The sequence below is a fragment of the Microcaecilia unicolor genome, chromosome 2 (assembly GCF_901765095.1).
Source record: "Microcaecilia unicolor chromosome 2, aMicUni1.1, whole genome shotgun sequence".
Lineage (NCBI taxonomy): Eukaryota > Metazoa > Chordata > Amphibia > Gymnophiona > Siphonopidae > Microcaecilia > Microcaecilia unicolor.
Window position 1 is genome coordinate 205,953,237 of NC_044032.1, and position 20,822 is coordinate 205,974,058.

The following is a 20,822-nucleotide window of genomic DNA, read 5'->3' on the forward strand; positions in this document are numbered from 1 at the left end:
GAGAGACTGGATTGGAGGAGAGGAACAGAAGAGGAAAGACATTGGACCCAGGAGAGGTAAGAAGATAATCATCATCATCACCATCAGAACTGTTTTTCTTTGCTGGACAGACTTCTATGGTCTATGCTCCAAAAATGGCAAGGATAAATCAAGATCATGAATACATATGATGTATCACATCATACCATAAGTAATGAGTTTATCTTGTTGGGCATACTGGATGGACCATACAGGTCTTTATCTGTCTCCTTCTACTATGTTACTATGTATGTTGCAATGTTACTGTGAAGTTTGGGAAGAAGGGAAGAGAGAGAGGAGGGGCAAGAAGACAGAGAAAAGATGCTGGGTATGGAGGCAGCATAGGGACAGGCACACAGAGGGCAATGCTAGACAGAAGGAATAGGGACATGGAAGGGGGGGGAGTGCTGATCACAGAGGAAGGGATAATGACACAGGGTGGAAATTCAGGACAGATCAAGATAGGGACACTGAGGAGAAGATAAGGACTCTGAGAGGGTAGATGCTGAACATGGAGCGAGGGAGGGTTAGGGATGGGGAGAATGATGGACAGGATGGATAGGGACACAGAGGGAAGATGGGTGGTGGACATGAAGAGAAAAGAAATGTGAAATGGGTAGGAGACCCTGCAAAGATAGTGAAAAAAAGAGGCTTCAAGATCAAAGTGTATAGAAAAATAAAATGCTCAGACAACAAAGGTATAAAAATATTTTATTCTGAATTTATTAATTGTAATATGTCAGCTTTTGGAAATGCACATCAGTGGTATTTTGCATTTCAGTTTCTTTTTCTCTGTTATTGTTGTGTACAGAGTCTGGTTTCCTGAGGTTTCCAGTTCATTTTTTGGCCTTCGTAGCTCTATTACTGATGTGTGGTCTCTTGTTTCATATTTGTTGAGAGTCTATCTGTGTTTTGCATGTGTGACTAAGGTGTGGTATTCTGCTAGCATGTAGTGCCTCTGTAGAAATGTGGGCCTGGTGTAATATTTACAGTGCTGCCTTTTCATGTTTAAGGCTGTTGGTCTTTGAGTCTTGGGAGTTAGTGCTTTTTTGGTAAGGTAAGGTTCTGAGTATGTTTTTGCTCAAGTTTGTACATAGTGTTTTGCAGTGGAGGGATTACATATTGGCCAGCACTGTAGCTCACCCCCTTTCGTTAAAGCTAATTTGCATATGGTGGCCATACCCACTTCTGGTCCTGTTAGCCAATTAGAAGTGAGGGCATGCACAAGACCCCCCCCCCCCTTTGACATCATCGAATGTAATGTCACAGCCCTACCCCTTTGCATAACTCCACTTCTAGCTCCACCTTATTTGCATAACCCTGCCTCAAACCCTGTCCCTTTTTTTGGCATAACCCTACCCCAAATCCTGCCCCTTTTAGTGACAAAACAGGAAATGACATAGCCACACCCTTTTCCAAGCAGGCAGCCACCATAGGATGCACTACGTCACTTCCTGTTTCTACTGCTGGTTGCCATCTTGGATGGGGGATCACGTGATGGGAAGTGACATCAAAAAACCCCGACACTGCCCCCTACAGCCATGGAGGAATGTGTGCACGTTAACCTTTATTTTCTCACTGGAAAGAAAAAAAATAGGCATTTGTGTTTATTTTTAAGTTGGATTATGTCAAATCCGTCTGTATTTTAAGAATGACAGATTGTTTAATGACAACCATTTTAAGTTTTGAAACAAAAGGATCCACCCCTTCTCCTCTTTGCTTTAAAGGGCACATATAGACAAAAGCTAAGCTGTTTTAAGATTAACATACACAAGTAACCATGGGGAGTCTGGCTCGTAGGCTATCAGTTCCATTCACACAGGCAGAAGCCCGTGAGCTGTGCTTGCAAGAGCTGGTTTACTACAGCCAGCCCGAAAGGGGGGGGGGGGGGGGAACTGCGTTGAATTTTTAGAACAAACCTACAATGTAGTATCAAAGCCATCTCTTTTTTTTTTTTTTTTTGGAGGGATGTCCTGTGTCCTGTTTTGTATGAGAGAATCCACAAACCCTACCCACCCATCCCCTATCTATTTTCCTACAGACTGCTGTTTGTAGAGTGCTGCGCCTCCCAGTATGCACATCTACCTTCTCACACCCCTCCTGTTTTTAAGACATCTGTGTAAGATCATGCCCAACCCAAGCAGCTGCAGTCAGAGAGAAAAAAATGCTTTTAATACTGGGACCTTCCTACTTTTTTTTTTAAAGAGTCCATAGTGGCACAGTGTAAGGAGAAAGGAGTCTATCCTTTTGTTTTAAAACCCAAAATGGTTGTCATTCAGCAATCACTCTGTCGTTCTTAAAAAAACAACAACACAGACCTGGCTCAATGCAGCTTAAATATAAGCACAAGGTATCCTTTTGAAAGAAAAATAAGAAGAAAAAAGAAAACAAATGCTTATTAAAGACTAAGCTATGCACGTTCCTCCACGGCTGTAGGGGGCGGTGTTGGAGTTTTTTTAAGTCACTTCCCGTTAGGAAGCGATGTAGTGCGTCCTATGGTGGACGCCAGCTTGGAAAAGGGGTGTGGCTGTGATGTCACTACAAAAGATGAAATTTGGGGCAGAGCTATGCAAATAAGGCAGGGCTAGAGGTGGTGGGTCATGCAAAAGGGGCGGGGCTGTGATAGCACACCTGGTGACATTAAAGGGGTGGGCCCTGGGCAAATTATAGACCAATTGCCTCTATACCTTTATTTTTTAAACTTATGGAGGGAGTTGTGGCTTCTCAACTTGTTAATTATCTGAACTGTCATGATGATCTTAATTTTTCTCAGTCAGGATTTAGATCAAATTTTAGTACTGAAACTGTCATTGGTTCACTTGTTGACAATATTAGATTGTTGTCCGAAGGCAAAAAAGACTTGGTACTTCAATTTGATTTGATCGATTGTGCTATTCTTCTTCAAATACTGGATAATATAGGTATAACTCGAAATGTTTATAAATGGTTCTCAGGTTTTCTGAAAGATCGTTCTTATAGAGTTAGATTGGAAGGTAATTTTTCAGAGTGGAGCAATCCAAGTGGGGTTCTGCAGGGTTCCCCACTTCCCCTATCCTTTTCAATATTTTCAATGTTTACCGCTAGGTAAGCGCCACGCGGTAGAAAATAGAAAATATTTTCTAACGTGTGTTATCAGTGCATGCCAAATTCGGAATTACTGCCCGGGACATGTGGTAGCCGGGTGATAATGCCAATTTGGTGTGCGCTGGATGTTCTTAGACCTTTACAAACCTTTGTAAAGGGCCCCTGAAGGAGATACAGAGTATTTGATATTCTCTTTTCATTCCAGGCAGCTCGTTTGGATAAACATTTTCAGGACTTGCTATTCTCTGTTAGTAATTATAATCAGTTTCGTAAGCTTCCAAAAACCTATTTATTTAGGAAATTTGTTCTAGATAGCAATGATTAATAAGATTATTCGGGTTTTCTAATATTTTATTTTATATAAAATTATTTTGTATTTCCTGGAAATGTCCAGCCTCTTTTTAGTGTGCTACACATTAAACCAAGAGGTATATGGTGGAATATAAATTCCAGTGTTAATGTTAATATCATTACTTCTCTGCAGAAAGGTTTCTTATGCTACATACAGTCTATCACATCATCTATCTTTATTACAGTTTTTAACCCTTTATGAAAGAATACCACTCAGAGATGTGGAGTATATTAATTAACAGTAGGTTCTAAGCCTTCAACTGCATGATTCATAAAAGTTTACTATAATTAAGTAGAGGAGTGGCCTAGTGGTTAGAGCACCAGTCTTGCAATCCAGAGGTGGCCGGTTCAAATCCCGCTGCTGCTCCTTGTGATCTTGGGCAAGTCACTTAACCCTCCATTGCCTCAAGTACAAACTTAGATTGTGAGCCCTCCTGGGACAGAGAAATATCCAGAGTACCTGAATGTAACTCACCTTGAGCTACTACTGAAAAAGGTGTGAGCAAAATCTAAATAAATAAATAAAAGTCATGTTATTGTCTCCCTGGCTGCAGTTAGCAGCTGTGAAATTCCAGGGACTGGTTTAAATTTGCCATTAGCACCATCATAGGTTCCTTTAGTAATTGGATGCTCAGTACCTAAACCGACCTGAAGAAGGCGGCTCTGCCTTTGAATGCTTGTTAAAAAATGCAGTTAGTCCAATAATTAAAAAAAAAAAAAAAAAAAGGGTATTCTATTGTTACAAGGATCAAATTTACTTTGCCTGGCTTTTAAAATTTAACATGGTCTTTGTCTCCTTATTTGCCAATTTATATAGGGGCCCTTTTACTAACATGCAGTAAAATCTGGGCTTAACACATTTTAATGCAGGACTTTCCCATACGCTAAGCCCAGAATTAATGCGGCTCCTATTGGGGGAGGGGGGGTAAAATTTTTTTAATGCAGGTTATGTGCTAATGTCAGCAAGCAGCACCTGCATACATACAGTTAATGTGGGACCACTTACTGTCTCCTATTTAGGAGGCAGGAGATACTCACGTGTAATCTCTGCATTATCCAGGTACCCGCATGCTAATCATAATTCTCTAGCTGGATAACACTTGAATGTCCACTCTCTGCCCATGCCATGTTCCCTACAAGAAATATTTCTTAAAAAATAGATGACGCTCTAGCATTCACAACCAGCACAATACTGTAAAATGCTTTAACATGTTCTTCAGTAGCCTGTTTTCGCACACTTAGGGGCCCTTTTACTAAGCCACGTAAGTCTCTATGCATGCCCAACGTGCGCCAAAATGGAGTTACTGCTCGATTAACACGTGGCTCTTGCGGTAATTTCATCTTTGGTGTGTGTCCGATACATGTGACTGAAAAATAATTTTTATTTTCAGACGTGCCTATCGGGCGTGTGCAGGTCATTACCGCCTGGTTACCATGTGAGACTTTACCACTAGGTCAATGGCTGGCGGTAAGGTCGCAGAGCCAAAATGGATGCTCAGCAATTTTGATTTTGCCGCACGTCCATTTTTGGCAAAAATAAAAAACAGGCCTATTTTACAGGCGCGCTGAAAAATGGATTGACACACGCCCAAAACCTGCGCCTACACTACCGCATGCCATTTTTCAGCGCACCTTAGTAAAAGGACCCCCTAACCACATCTTAATGGCTTAATGCCCTTTAGTACTTCAAATAAGATTTTACTCCTAGTCAAATTTATAAAAAAATTGGGGTTAATTGCCACCATCTTTAGAACTTAGATAAAAGGCTTTCATAACAAATTGTTTATGGAGATTGTGCCAGGTATGTGGAATGTTTACTGTTAGAATTGCAGCTTGAATATGATTTAAGAATTAGAAAGATATTAAAAATGTGGCCTTTTAAAGTTTTATAATTCACTTTTATTACTCTGTAATATTTTATGTATTTTCATTGTGAATGATGCCTTGTTTTTTTGCTTTTGTGTTTTTTTCATTGTAAATTGCCCTGGACTCTTGGTTGGAGCAGAATAAAATATGTTATTATTATGCTGGTTGTTTAAAATGTATTATCTAATATTTCAGGCAATAACATTTTAATAATGGGGCAGACCCACCATGTATGAAAAAAAAGTTAAAAAAAAATAGATGGTGGCATCTTGGAACTCAGCTACAAAGATGGGTTTGGCCCTAGATTTTCTGGGGCCATTGATTGAGTAGGTCGGTTTCCAGATCAACTATGAGACAAATTTGAGTCTTTTACTAATTTGCAGTAGCGTTTTTAGCTTGCGCTAAAAATTAGCTGGCGTTAAACATTGAGACACCCATTATATTCCTGTGGGCATCTCAGCATTTAGCACCAGCTAAAAACGCTAGCATACCTTAGTAAAAGATCCCCTTATTGCAGCAGGAGACTGCATTTTTTTTTTTGCTGCATGTTCATTATCTTGGCCCAGCACAGATTTAAAAAGCTTCTATTTAAAGGTAGGAAAGAGAAAAAAACCAACAAGTGTATATTAAAATCAGAAGACCAGTAGCTATTAGTAAGCTTCTTTCTCTTCAATGAAGTTTTCATTTTGTTTTGGTTTGGTTCCTGGTAAATGTCATGTTAAGGCTATTTTTGATGCTCTTTGACTCACCGTACACTGGAGTATTACATGCAATTTATTTTAATCTCTTTTGTACTGTCTACCATTATTTTCGTTTTTTTGATTTCCATTATTCAACAAAGTGAGAGAAAGTTGGGAACTGAACAAGTGACTGAGGGCAGACTCTAGGATTCCCCAAATAAAGTATTGTAAGTAAGCAGAAGCAACTGCCTAGGGCAGAGGTTTTCAACCCAGCCCTCGAGGCACACCCAGCCAGTTCCGAATTTCAGGATATCCTGAAAACCCCAATTTGCTGGCTGTGCCCCGAGGACTGGGTTGAAAACCTCTGGACTAAGATGCCACATTTTGAAAGCACAAAAATACCTGATGCCTAATTCTTCCTGCTTTAGGACTGTGCTCTGTGATATCGAGGGGGAAATTCTTCCCTCCATACCATTTTTCGGTTCTGCTAACATCTTAAATCTGACTCTGTGTAAGCTGTGTACTTCACAAGGTTCAGTCTCGGGCTTGTTCTTTTTCTTGTGCTGCTCTGTATTTATTGAATGGTTCTCTGTTAGAATTATGACTTCAGGAAGATTCATTATAATTTAGTAAGAAAGTAAAGGCTCATTATTTTGAGCAGCCATTTGCAACAGTGCTATGATTTATTTATATTTCTTGTTAGATGGTGAGGTTGTATTTTAATTATGTGATGTTGATTTACTGGTTTATTTGATTTTCATGCTCATTTTCAAAGCACTTAGACTTACAAAGTTCCATAGTAACATATGAAATTTTGAAAGTCTAAGTGCTTTGAAAATGAGCCCCTTTAGGTCTTAATTTTTGTTTTCTTTAATGTTTTTATGTTGTTCTAAAGCCACATAGCATTTTAGATTTGTGGCATATAAATACATGCTAAATAGATACTGTACCTTTATCAATTTGAGAAATAATACACTGTTCGTGACAACAAAATAAGGGGGGAAATTATCTGGTGTCATAATTAAAGGTTGCCTACAGAGAAAAATGAATTGTAGCTGATTCTGTCTAAAATTGTAATGGTTACTTGAAAGCTTTGTGTAGGCTTAACTACCTGAAGAAATTGTAATCTTTCTCACTCCACTTCCCCTCCCCCCATGCATCTCAACAATATAGTTCTTGATTTCTTACTTGAAGTCACAGTTCTTTAGCTCTTTAATGATGCTGTCTGTAGGCTACTTTTGGGATGTGGATTTTACATGCCTCTGCTCTTCTATTGAATGATTTAACTTTTTATGGTTTCTTTCATCACAGAACTTCACTGTTGCCATCCAGCGCTTCCCTTTAATTGGGCAATTAGTCGGGCGACTTTGCTGGAATCCTTTTGTTGTTGGCTATGGTAAGCATTTCAAACCAACTTCTCTCATCAGATACTGCCTTTCTTTTGCTTTCTTTCTTTTCTGACTTGCTGCTATATGAGACTTGAAATAAACCTTGGTTTTCATTAAATAAACACATCATTGTAAAGATTCCTTGTTCCCCCATTTGCTGCAGTCCACCCATTCCACCCTCTTTATTTTGAATACTGTCATTCCTGTTAAGAAACTGAGGTTGCCGGTTAGTTTTCCACACAGTATGACAGGAATGAACCTCTCATAAGCCAGGAGATGTTGGATATTGAGCCTGCAAAGAGGTGGGAAAATGTGGAATATAAATGCAGAAAATAAATAAATAAATAAATATGATCTTAGCCTTTCTCAGATTTAGTGCATTATGCTCAAGAGAGCTTCATTCAGGAATCATGAGGTGTAATATGTGTAGACAGTATATCGAGGTGCACTTGAATCATAAGCCTAGGGCAGGCCACTTTTTCCTAAGTTTGGAGATTGGTATACCTACATTAGTCCCAGTTACATAGTAACATATAGTAACGTAGCAGATGACGGCAGAAAAAGACCTGCACGGTCCATCTAGTCTGCCCAACAAGGCAGTTGAGAAGCAGATGTAGAAAACAGTGTGCTGAGCTGCAGCATACAGGTGTCCTTTTACTAAGCTGTGGTAAAAGGAGACCTGCACTAGCGTCAGTATGTGTTTTTGACACGCGCTGAGGCCCCCTTTTACTGCAGTGGGTAAAAGGCTGTCTCTTTTTTTTCTTTTCAAAGAAATGGTCACGTGTTAAGTGAACCACTTACTGCATGGCCATTTCAGGGGGGAGCACTTACTGCCACCCATTGAGGTGGAGGTAAGGGCTCCCATGTTAACTCGGCGGTAACCGGGCAGCACACATATTTTTGTAGCACCAGAAATGGCGCGTCCTGGGGGTTCGGAATTACCACCGGGCTCCTGTGGTAGCCTGGTGGTAGTTTCGGATTGGCGCACAGCAAGCCCATTGCCACGTGCCATCCCTTTAGTAAAAGGGCCCTACAATTTTCTAATACATGTGTGCAAAGTTTTACTCTAACTAAAGTAAACAACTCACAAGCAAATTATTATGGTGTGAAAAAAAAGGTATGTCAACAGAAGAAAACAGTGCACACATCATTCCTTTTTCTGTTTCGGGTTCTTTTGTTTTTCTTTGTTCCTTCCTGTCAGTATGTGAGCCAACTCTCATTCAGTAATCATGTACTGTTAGGAAAGAAGAAAAAGACCACCTTTTTAAAGAGACATAATTGGCCCAGGCATACTGAGCCAGAGCACTCCTTGCCCAGGCATCTGCCACAGGGAGGCTCAAAATCAGAGAGCCCCCAAAGTTGTGTTACCCACATGGACAAACAGTATGTAACTGGTCCTAGGGAAATATCTAGCAGTGACATCTTATTATGTTTGCTATCTTGAAAAGAAATAATGGCCCCTGACTCTTAGCAGTACCCTCTGAACACTCCACTTGGGGATGAGCTGCCAAATAAGGGAGCACTTCCTCATTTGTCAGCTTTATCCCTAGTGGTATGTTCAGATGTATCTCCAAGGGTTAGGTACTGCCATTTTTCAAAATGGTGATGCTGGAGACAAGAGCAAGTAGACATCGATCCTTCCTCCTTACTCAAAGGTACGTTTGGGGCAGTGGGGGTAAGGGGGTATTCAGAGTCCACTTGGGTCCCTGGATTCTTTTCTGGCCAGGGTCTTTTTTTTTTTTTTAAATCATTCAACTTTGTTTAACTTTTTTCTTAAATTGATGAATGCTTTCTCAATAGCAAACAGCAACAGAAGAGATCAATATTTTAACATGCACAATTCCAAAATAAACATTAACATACTCATTCAAACCAATTAGATTTTAGCTTCGTACATATGTTAGTTTTATAGCTTTAATAACATCTTCTTTCCATAACTCAGTCATATCCCCTTTGCACATATAGACCTAACCTCTCTACCCAAGAAACTCCCCAATTATTCGCTGCATCACTTTCAAAAACTCCCTCCTTCCCCTTCAAGGTATGTAGCTTCAAATTTTACAAACTGTATATTTCTCAGGGCAGCAAGTTTTTCATCAAATATACTTTTCCAATGTGTTCAGCCAATGCAACATCTGGAGGAGAGAGGGGTTCAGGTCCCTTCCAAGCCAATTTGCGTCTGGCATCTACTAGGAGCAGCGTTATTAGTTACCTACCTACTTCACTCTACATCAGACGCCAGGCACAAATTTTTTCATTATCCTCTGAATCTCCCTCTTGTATCTCCATCCAGCACATTTTAATCCCTAGACACATCCACACTTTATCACCTCACCACCTGTCCTCCAGCATTGAGCTGTGTTGTTTGGAAATATCCTCCTGATCCTGGAGTTAAATAAAATCAATATAGTAATGAATATCAATTTTCCTTAGTAATACACAATACTGACAAATACCCTCAGGGAAGACAAAGCCATAGCAGAGATATAAAATGAATTATTTGCTTTGGTCTTCACCGAGGAAGATTCGGGAGAGATACCAGTGCCAGAAATGATATTCAAAGCTGACGAGTCAGAGAAACTGAATCAAATCTCTGTAAACCTAGAAGATGTAATGGGGAAATTTGACAAATTGAAGAGTAGCAAATCACCTGGACCGGATGATATTCATCTCAGAGTACTGATATCATTGAAAAATGAACTTGCAAAACTATTGTTAGTAATATGTAATTTACCTTTAAAATCAAGCATAGTACCGGAAGATTGGAGGGTGGCCAGTGTAACGCCATTTTTTAAAAAAGGTTCCAGAGATGATCCGGGAAATTATAGACCTGACATCAGTGCGGGGCAAAATGGTAGAGACTATTATAAAGAACAAAATTACAGAGCATATTCAAAAGCATGGATTAATGAGAGAAAGCCAACATGGATTTAGTGAAGGGAAATCTTGCCTCACCAATCTATTACATTCCTTTGAAGGGATGAACAAACATATGGATAAAGGAGAGCCGGTCGATATTGTGTATCTGGATTTACAAAAGGCATTTGACAAAGTACCTCATCAAGGATTCTAGAGGAAAATGGAGAGTCATGGGATAGGAGGTAGTGTTCTATTGTGGATTAAAAACTGGTTAAAAGAAAACAGAGAGTAGGGTTAAATGGTCAGGATTCTCAATGGAGAAGGGTAGATAATGGGGTTCCCCAGGGGTCTATGCTGGGACTGCTGCTTTTTAACATATTTTTAAATGATCTAGAGATGGGAGTAACTAGTGAGGTAATTAAATTTGCTGACGAGGCAAAGTTATTCAAAGTTGTTAAATAGCAAGAGGATTGTGAAAAATTACAAGAGGACCTTACAAGACTGGAATACTGGGCATCCAAATGGCAGGTGACGTTTAATATGAGCAAGTGCAAAGTCATGCATGTGGGAAACAGGAATTCGAACTACAGCTACATGATGCAAGATTCCATATTAGGAGTCACTGACTAAGAAAGGGATCTAGGCTTCATCGTTAATGATACGTTGAAACTAGAGAGCTGCACGGCTTCCGTCCCCGCGGGAATCCCGCGGAACCCGCGGGATTCCCGCAGGGACGGAGGCAGTTCCTGCGGGGTTCCCGCGGGGATGGAAGCAGTTCTGCGGGGTTCCCGCGGGGACGGAGGCAGTTCCTGTGGGGTTCCCACGGGGATGGAACCAGTTCTGTGGGCTTCCCGTGGAAGTGTAAGCTGCACCTGCACCAGCCTCTCATCTACCGAATACCAATTTATTTGAGTGCTGTCTCCTCCTCCTCCTCCTCCTCTTCTTCCTTGCTTTAACAGCATAAATGTGGAAAGTCTTCCATTAAGGAGGTGGTAGAGTCACAAATGATGACGGAATTCAAAAAGGCGTGCTAACCTTAAATGGCTGCATGTGTGTGGATATGTCAAGTGACACTTAGATGGCGACTCTGGCTGTGATGAACTAGAGCTGATACCTGGCAGACTTGTATGGTCTGTGTCTCATACATGGCAATCTGGTGTAGGATGGGCTGGAAAGGGCTTAGACAGCAACTTCAGTGGCTGGAACATGAGGACAGTGCTGGACAGACTTTTATGGTCTGTGTCCCACAAATGAGAACATGAATAGGCTGGAGTGGGCTTCGATGGCAACTCCAGCAGTTGGAACATAAGGATGGGTCCAGATATTTATTTATTTATTTATTTGTAACACTTATACCCCGCGCTTTCCCACTTATTAGCAGGTTCAATGCGGCTTACATAATATAACAGTTTACAAGATAACACAAAATGGATAACAAAGTGAATAAATAGATGGACGATAAAATTGTAAAAGTAAAATAGGTAAGGGAGGAAGGTGGTGAGGTATGGAGTGGGAAGAGGTGTATATTGGGAAGTGTTGTTAATTAAGGAAGAGTGAATTAGAGCTAAAAGAAAATCCTTCAAAAATTAAAGAAGGATCCGACTGAAAATAATAAGAAACAGCATAAGGAATGGCAAGTCAAATGCAAAGTGCTGATAAGGAAGGCAAAGAGGGACTTTGAAAAAAAGATTGTATTGGAGGCAAAAACACATAGTAAAACATTTTTTAGATACGTTAAAAGCAAGAAGCCAGCAAAAGAATCAGTTGGACCACTAGATGACTGAGGGGTAAAAGGGGCACTCGAGGAAGATAAAGCCATAGCGGAGAGATTAAATTAATGATATAGATAGACTTCTGTGGTCTTTGTTCCAGAAACACGAAAGAAAGACCATAATCAAGTATATAATTTCACACTCGTTGATTTAATGATGAATTGATCATGAGTGTGACTATTGGGCAGAGTGGATGGACCCTTCATGTCTATTTGCTGTCACTTACTATGTTACTATTAATCCTCTTTGCTCCCAGGCTGGTGCACAGACCTCAGCTCTGACACAGGAACGAGAATCAGATGTCACCTGACCTACTGGCGCGTGCATGTGGCGACCTCTCAGCACACACTGCCAGTGAATCAGAGACAAATCTTACATGTGCGCACCAGAGTGTTCCAAGTTCCAACTTCCGTTCCTTCCTTGCCTACAGTGCTGTGGCTCAAATCCAGAGAGAGACTGAGGGAGCTGACTGGAACTTTCTTTTATGTACTATTAAATTCTTACGGGGATGGGTGGGGGTGGGTTAAATTCTTACGGGGATGGGTGGGGATGGGTTAAATTCTTGTGGGGACGGGTGGGGACGGGTTGGGATGGTTTAAATTTTTGCGGGGATGGGTGGGGATGGGTAAGATTCCAGTGGGGATGGGTGGGGACGGGTAAGATTCCAGCAGGGACGGGCGGGGATGGGTAAGATTTCTGTCCCCGTGCAACTCTCTAGTTGAAACCCTCTGCTCAGTGTGCGGTGGTGGCGGCGGCTAAGAAAGGAAATAAAATGTTAGGTATTATTAGGAAGGGAATGGAAAACAAGAATGAGAATGTTATAATGCTTTTATATCGCTCCATGGTGCCACCGCAGCTCGAATACTGTGTGGAATTAGAAAAGATACAGAGAGGTTTGATGAAAATGATAAAGGAGATGGGATGACTTCCCTTCCCCCTTTGAGAAAAGACGGCTGAGGGGGAGATATGATTGAGGTCTGTAAAAAATGAGTGGAGTGGAACGGGTAGACGTGAATTGCTTGTTTACACTTTCCAAACTACTAGTACTGGGGGGCACGCAATGAAACTAAAAAGTAGTAAATTTAAAACAAATCGGAGAAGATATTTCTTCACTGAACATGTAATTAAGCTCTTGAATTCGTTGCCAGAGAATGTGGTAAAAACAGTTAGCTTAGTGGGTTTTAAAAAAGGGTTGGATAACTTCCTAAAAGAGAAGTCCATAAGCCATTATTATGGTGGACTTGGGGAAAATCCATTGCTTATTTCAAGGATAAGCAGCATAAAATGTATTGTACTGTTTTGGGATCTTGCCATACTTGTGACCTGGATTGGCTTCTTTTGGAAACAGCATGCTGGGCTTGATGGACCTTCGGTCTGTCCCAGTATGGCAATGCTTATGTTTTTATCCTCCAGTTCACCTCTTCCCCAAATCATCCTTCTTTGCAATCTGGCCAGTGTCATCTGAGGTGGAGTTGCCCTTTTGCGCCAGCAATACAATCTTTACCATAGAGCTGTAAAGATTCAGATCTAAAGGGAAAGAAAAGAAATGCATCAAAGTTTTAGCTGTTATCATCAGCAGCAGTTTTGATTTGAATTATTTATGCCTTTTGTCTGCCAACAATGCTGCCCTCTAGTGGGTAGTACTTCTGTAGATTTTTGTCCACTGGAAATGCTCACTACATCAGCTGTAAGCTACTGCACTGAAAGATAGCACAGTTTATTACAGTAGCCTCTGAGTTATTATCCTCATATGTCTGAGTCAGAGCTTTATACAGAGCAATACTAAATACAAAAAACCACACCTACTTGTTTTGTAACTATGAGTAGTACTGCCTCTGGCTGCAAAGGATATGGATTGTTTCTCTTTTCTAGCTATTGAAATATTTTTTTTTCATTTGCATTCTAATAAAATCTGGTTTTTCAGACTCCTTATCATGTCTTTCCAGGACATACTTGTCTTTCACAGCTTCATACTTGACAGTTTTATTTTGAATTGCACTGTTTGTGAAAATGTATTCCAAAGCACTGGTCACATACAGGAACATTTTTACTAAGCTGCACTAGCAAATGGGCTTAGCGTGTTTTAACGCGGGACTTTCTATGCACTAAGCCCATTTCTAGTATGACCCATGAAATAGGCATTTTTCTATTTGTTTAATTTCTAGCTGTGCGATAATGTTAGCATTAGCGTGTGGTTATTTAAAAAAATTAATGAAGGAACACTTGCCATTTCCTATTTAGGAGGTGCTAAGGGCTCCCACGTTGTCCACATTATTCAGTTAGCGAATGCTAATGTCAGCACTTAAGCTGAATAGTGATTTCCTGCCCCCGACAAACCCTCTCCCCAACTCCTCCCCCACCCCCAAAATAAACATTGCACACTTGGCGCATGCAAATGACAAAACTAACACAGAATGCTTTAGTGTGTCCTGCTTTAGGCTAGCTTTCCTGTGTTAAGCATGCATTAGCGCTTAACAAAGCTTAGTAAAAGGACGCCACAGTGTCCGTAAAAGTCTTCACCCCTTCCTTTTGTTTTCCTGCTTTCGTGTTCATATGTTTTTTCTTTCTTCCTTTTACTCAGTTCTGTGTACTGTACAAGTTATTTTGTAAACTGTCATACTGGCAATTGTTGTATAAATGGCAGTATATCAAATCTCAATAGGTAAAATAATTATAGTATCCTTCCAATGAAGGGGAGCTGATAGTTGTTAGTTCTTTGTGCCTTAGATGTTGGTTTCCTACTTTTCCTTCGTCCACTTCCACTCAGATGATGATCTGTTAAGGTGTTTCAGAGGGAACTAGTAACTTTTGTACGTCACTACTTTTTCAAACGTTAAACATCTCTGACATAAGCTTTTGAGGGAAATTTTGTAACAGGTTGCCTAACTTGTATGCCTTTTCTGTGTTGCTCTAGACAAGTCCGGATATATTCTAATTTTAGATCCCAAAAATAGAGTCCAAATGACGAAAGGAAAGTTTTATTACTGCATCTCGATCCATCTCCAGGGCAAATGAAACCACCAAAGTTGTTCTCTGGGTAATTACCTCTAACGAGGATTCCAAAAAAGATGTGAGGGTCATAACTTCTCCTCCTTGGGGTTGTAAACTTTTGGTAAACGATGGCCGCTGACTAGTGGGTAACAGCAGCTAGCTCCAGTGACCCTGGCCAGAGTGGAGAGTGGATCGCCTGACCCACATGCTCGATCCACCGTTTGCTCAACGAGAGGGATCGCTCGACCCACAGATCGCCCAACCCACAGGTGATCGGCTAACAACTAGCTCCAATGACCTGGCCAGAGCGGAGAGTGGGATTGCTCGACCTGGCCAGAGCTTAAAGAGGGATCGCTCGACCCACTGATCACCCGACGAGAGAGACCGCTCGACCCACACACTCGACTCACCGATCACCCAATCCACCGGTGTTCGGCTGCCGCCTGGTCCAGGCCAACAGTCCTGCCAGGAGGTGGAGCGAGAAGCACCATCGAACTGAGCCACTCTGCGGACATCATCTCACCACCGAAAGCTGACCATGGCTCCCTCCCTGCCGTCTGGAAGTTGCCTTATCGCCGCGGATCCCTCCCTTCCTGCCTACCTGGAAGTTGCCCAGACTCGCACTGTCGCCCAGCCGGACCCGGAGCCTATCCGGCACCGGCCACGGGGAGAGGCGAAGTGTGCGAAGCACCGCACATGAGGCCACAAAGCTGGGGAGGGCAGGCGATTAGACCAACCTCAACAACAACTCCTGAGACACAGCGAGTGGGACCCGAGCAGCCAGCGATTGACCTACGCTGGACACGCAGCACACGCCAGCCGCCACGGGGTAATGGCCCATGGCCATCCGAGGAGTGGTCCGGGCCCCTGTACCCCGGGGCAGATCTTGAATCGCCTGACTGTCTTCGTCCACTACCGACACAGCACCTGGTGCTGCAGAATCTGGACATCCTGGACATCTGACTAAACAAGCAGTGGATTTTCCCAAGTCTAACTTTATAACCGCGGACCCACAGTGACCAGAACTGCGGACCCTCTCTGACCTGGACAACGCACAAGAATCCAGCTGTGAATAAACTACCAAGGCACCTCGAGATGCTATACACCAGTCCACGAGAATACTACACTGTAAGTAAACTGCCTAACATAACCGAGACACTCAGACCCACAGTGAATCAAATCAAAATGGATACCCTCAAACTACTCCTATTAACTCACTCCTTATAATTGATCCACCTAGCATTAACCGCCCCAATCGCAGAAAACAACATCATACCCATACTACACACGCATCATAAACTGATCAGACACACTTCACCGTATCAAACCGACAACAACCTTAACAATGGAAAAACACCAACACGCGGGCAACCACAACAAAAAGGAAAGAAAGGTCCTAACAAATTCACACCAACAAAGAAACGACATTTAACAAAAATCAGCACAACACAGAAGACCCATGTCGAGCAATACAAGTGGGTTATATCAACGCGAGATCCGCTGTAAACAAAACAACAATATTAACAGACTGGATCCAATCAGAAAACCTCGACCTACTTTTCATCACTGAAACCTGGATCCATGGTCAAAAGGACCCCATAATCCTAGACCTATGCCCTCCAGGATACAAAATCATACATTGGACCAGACAGGAAAAGAGAGGTGGAGGTATAGCATTAATCTACCGATCCCACTTCACCACCGAAACAACTGCCGAGTCCATCACACCTGAACTTGAAATTCAATTCACAATAAAACCCTACGTGATCACGTGAACTGCGTCTTGTTTTATAGACCACCAGGTAATTGGAACGAAGTCCAGACTAATTTCATGGACTTCATCTCAAACACTTGCACAACCACCTCCAACATACTAATATTAGGAGACATTAACCTTCACCTAGACAACCCAAACTCTATTAACGCACAAAAATGGAAGGAATTCCTCCACTTACGGGACCTCAAATGGCCACACATGCAAGCAACCCACATCAAAGGGCACACACTCGACCTTATCTCACACAAACTGGCAACAGACCAAAACCTAACAATTACAGATACCAAATGGTCAGAAATACCATGGTCCAATCATTACAAACTAAGCCTATCCATAAACTGGCGAAAGAAGGACTCCTACCGCATACAAGAACATACAACTTACAGCACAAGAGGTCATATAGCCACAGAAATATTCTGGCAACAGTTATACAACGCCTGGACAGCACAAACGGACTCTACATACTACCTCATAGAATGGGACAAAAGATGTAAAAGTACACTAGATGAAATTGCACCCTTACGCACACGAATTTCACGTAGACACAACTCGATACCATGGTTCAATGATGAATTGAAAAATCTAAAAACACAATCCAGAAAACTCGAACGAGCTTGGAGAAGAACAAAAGATGAACACACACTCAACACGTGGAAGCGAACACAAAGAAAATACAAATATGTAATAAGACAGACCAAAAGATCATACTATAAAACCAAATAGGGACAGACTACAAAGACATGAAGAAGTTATACCAGCTCGTGAACAAACTCATAGACACCATCTTGGTCACTAAAACCAACACAGACAGCCCATCTGCCGACGAACTTGCCAAGTACTTCAGTGAAAAAATCTCTTTTCAATCAAGGCCTTAACCCTTTTCTGTATGTGGATGATGTCACAATGTACATACCTTTCAAATCAAACCTTTCAGAAATCACCAATATAATAAAAAACTGCCTAAGCCTAATGGATACCTGGGCTATGACATTTAAATCACACTGCCTTATTATTTCATCTCAACATTTTACAAACTACCCCACAGCCATACATACCCCGGAACACACTCTTCCAATCTCAGATAACCTGAAAATCCTCGGCATTATTATTGACAGCAACCTAACGCTAAAGAACCAAGCCACCGCCATTACAAAGAAAATGTTCCACACAATGTGGAAACTCAAACAGGTAAAACAATTCTTCCCGAGGGAAACTTTTTGCAACATGATTCAAACAATGGTATTAACACATGTCGATTACTGCAATGGAGTATATGCGGGTTGCAGGGAGCAAATCCTAAGGAAACTACAGACTGCTCAGAATACGGCAGCCAGGCTTATCTATGGAAAATCTAAATTTGAAAGCGCAAAATCCCTCCGGGAAAAACTACATTGGCTACCAATCAAGGAACCTATCGCTTTCAAGATTTGTACCTTTGTTCACAGAATAGTACATGGTCTAGTTCCGAAAAAAACTAAAAACTCACCTGTTCAAGAAGGCATACCCCACAGTATATGACATAAAAACTGAATAATGAAATATGGCATTTTAATCAGGAAACGGGACAGTTTTCAACCCCGACACATGATCACACCCTAACATTTTGTCTGAATCACCCCAACCTATTTACCAATACTTTTTTACTATATTTGTCACTGTAATAGTACCCCTATACTGTTTCTGTTCACACCGGAGTCTGTAACCACCTTTCTGGAACTATGTAAGGCACTTTGAGCCTACTAATAAGTGGGAAAAGGTGGGATACAAATGTAACAAACAAATAAATAAATAAATAAATAATACTGTGCCAAAACTGGAAATACAGTGAGGCAGAATAATAGAATTCAGTAACATCCAAAACGTATTAATTAACATTATAATTGTGTTCGCATTTGGGTAATAACAGAAAATGCTGTTGAAAAATGACTTGACGAAAAAATAAATATCACAGAACTGGAATATGTTGGCATGTTTAGACTGATTCTTGACTTCTGCATGAAAGTAGCTATGCCCTTATTATTGAGGGCTCCTTTTACTAAGCGGAGGTAAGCTCAACGCGGGCTTACTGCTCACTATACAGGAAGTACTGCCGGTCTACTGCAGCAGCCTGGCGGTACTTCCCACCCCTAGTGTGCCGTCATTTCCGGTGCTACAAAAATGTATTTATTTTTGTAGCGCCAGAGTGTACCCGGCAGTAATTGGGCAGTGCCATGCGCTGCCCTAGGATCCCTTACCGCCACCTCAATGGGTGGCAGTAAGGACACCCTCTTGAAATGGCTGTGCGGCAAGTGCTTTACTTGCCGCACAGCCATTTCCTGCAGGAAGGCGAGACTTTCCTTTTACTAGCTGTGATAAAAGAGGGCCTTGACACGCATGTAAAACATGTGCCGACGCCAGCACCGGCTTCCTTTTGCCGCAGCTTAGTAAAAGGGGCCATGAATACCTCTCTTTTAAATAGTAATAATAAGCAATATTAAGTGCATTTTTATAATATACCACTGCATTCCACAAAACAAAAGGAGCAAGTTTCCACAAACCATCTTTCTCTTTTGATCTAGGCACAGGAAAAAAATGATTTTAAATGCTCCCAGGTTTCAACATAATTCATGTTTAATGTGGGATATAACTGTCATAAATAAATAAATAGAAACTCTGAATGTTGAGCACCTGATTCTTATAACTTGATGTCTGTTTTAATGGCCCTTTATCAGGAGAAAAAAACCCCAGCTTGACTCTTCTGAACCAAATCTCTCATGTATCTCTAGACTTTTAGTTGTTAATACACTTGATTTTGTATCACTTTCTTCTGCTTTCTTAAGCGCTGGCATGCGGGATAGAATGTCTGCATTTACGTTGGCTCTTCCAGGCTTGTACATTACTTCAAAATCAAATTCTGCCATTTTCGCTAACCACCTTTGCACTACAGCTTCTACCGTGGCAGTATTCAAATACTTGAGCAGGTTATGATCCGTTTTGACAATAAATTTCTTATATCGGAGGTACTCTGGAAACATTTCAGTAATGGCCCACTTTAACGCTAACAGCTCCAATTTAGTTCCTTCAATCAGTTCCCAGGCTGTGCATAATCCCAATTGTCTTTATTCAAACCTGTGACTCTGGGCAAGTCACTTAACCCTCCATTGCCCAATATGTAAGCCGCATTGAGCCTGCCATGAGTGGGAAAGCGCGGGGTACAAACGTAACAAAAAAAAAATATATATATATATATATAACACATGCTAGGGTGTCCCTATAACCAGCGTCTCCAAATGACACTCGGATTACGATTTATAACAAATTACTCTACCTATGAAAAGTTATTCCATTATTATATTTCCTCCGTGTACATCTGTATGCTGCACAACTGGAATATTTGAAAATATAAGTGAGATTAAATAAAAATGCTACCAATAAAGAACGACAACATGGATGCAGCAGCTTATAGGTTTGTTTACTTTGTTTTGAGTGTACGCAGAACGATGGTTGCATGGGGAAGGGAAAATACAGACTAACCAAAGTGGCATCAACTTTTTGACGTCATTCCATGTCCTGTTCTCAGTCAAACCTCCTTGATTGCAGCTATGACTGTAAAAAAAAAAAAAAAAAATCTTAGACGGCTGTATCATTAGCCTACATAGGCTGATGGGGTGTTGTATGTTGGCCTGTCTGGGCTTAGTGGGAGGTAGGAACTGTAATGCCATCTGCCACTGGCTTGGAGCAGAGGCACAGGAAGAAAGGTATGGCTAAGGTCACTTGATTTGGCCTAGTGGTTAGGGTGGTGGACTTTGGTCCTGGAGAACTGAGGAACTGAGTTCGATTCCCGGCACAGGCAGCTCCTTGTGACTCTGGGCAAGTCACTTAACCCTCCATTGCCCCATGTAAGCTGCATTGAGCCTGCCATGAGTGGGAAAGCGCGGGGTACAAATGTAACAAAAAAAAAAAAAAACACTAAAATGGAGCTGCAGCCCGGAAAAGTTTAGGAATCACTGGTTTAGAGGCATGTGATTTGTGAATTTCTATAGGAATTTTCTCCTCA

The 20,822-nt window shown here is 41.4% G+C and overlaps 1 protein-coding gene across 1 annotated transcript in view; it reads left to right on the forward strand.

Moving 5' to 3' along the window:
* FANCC (FA complementation group C) overlaps nt 1-20,822 on the forward strand; it is a 413,110-nt gene that overhangs the window by 15,956 nt on the left and 376,332 nt on the right. Inside the window, 1 exon segment of the mRNA XM_030193652.1 lies at nt 7,311-7,395. Coding sequence (XP_030049512.1) covers nt 7,311-7,395 — 85 coding nt within the window.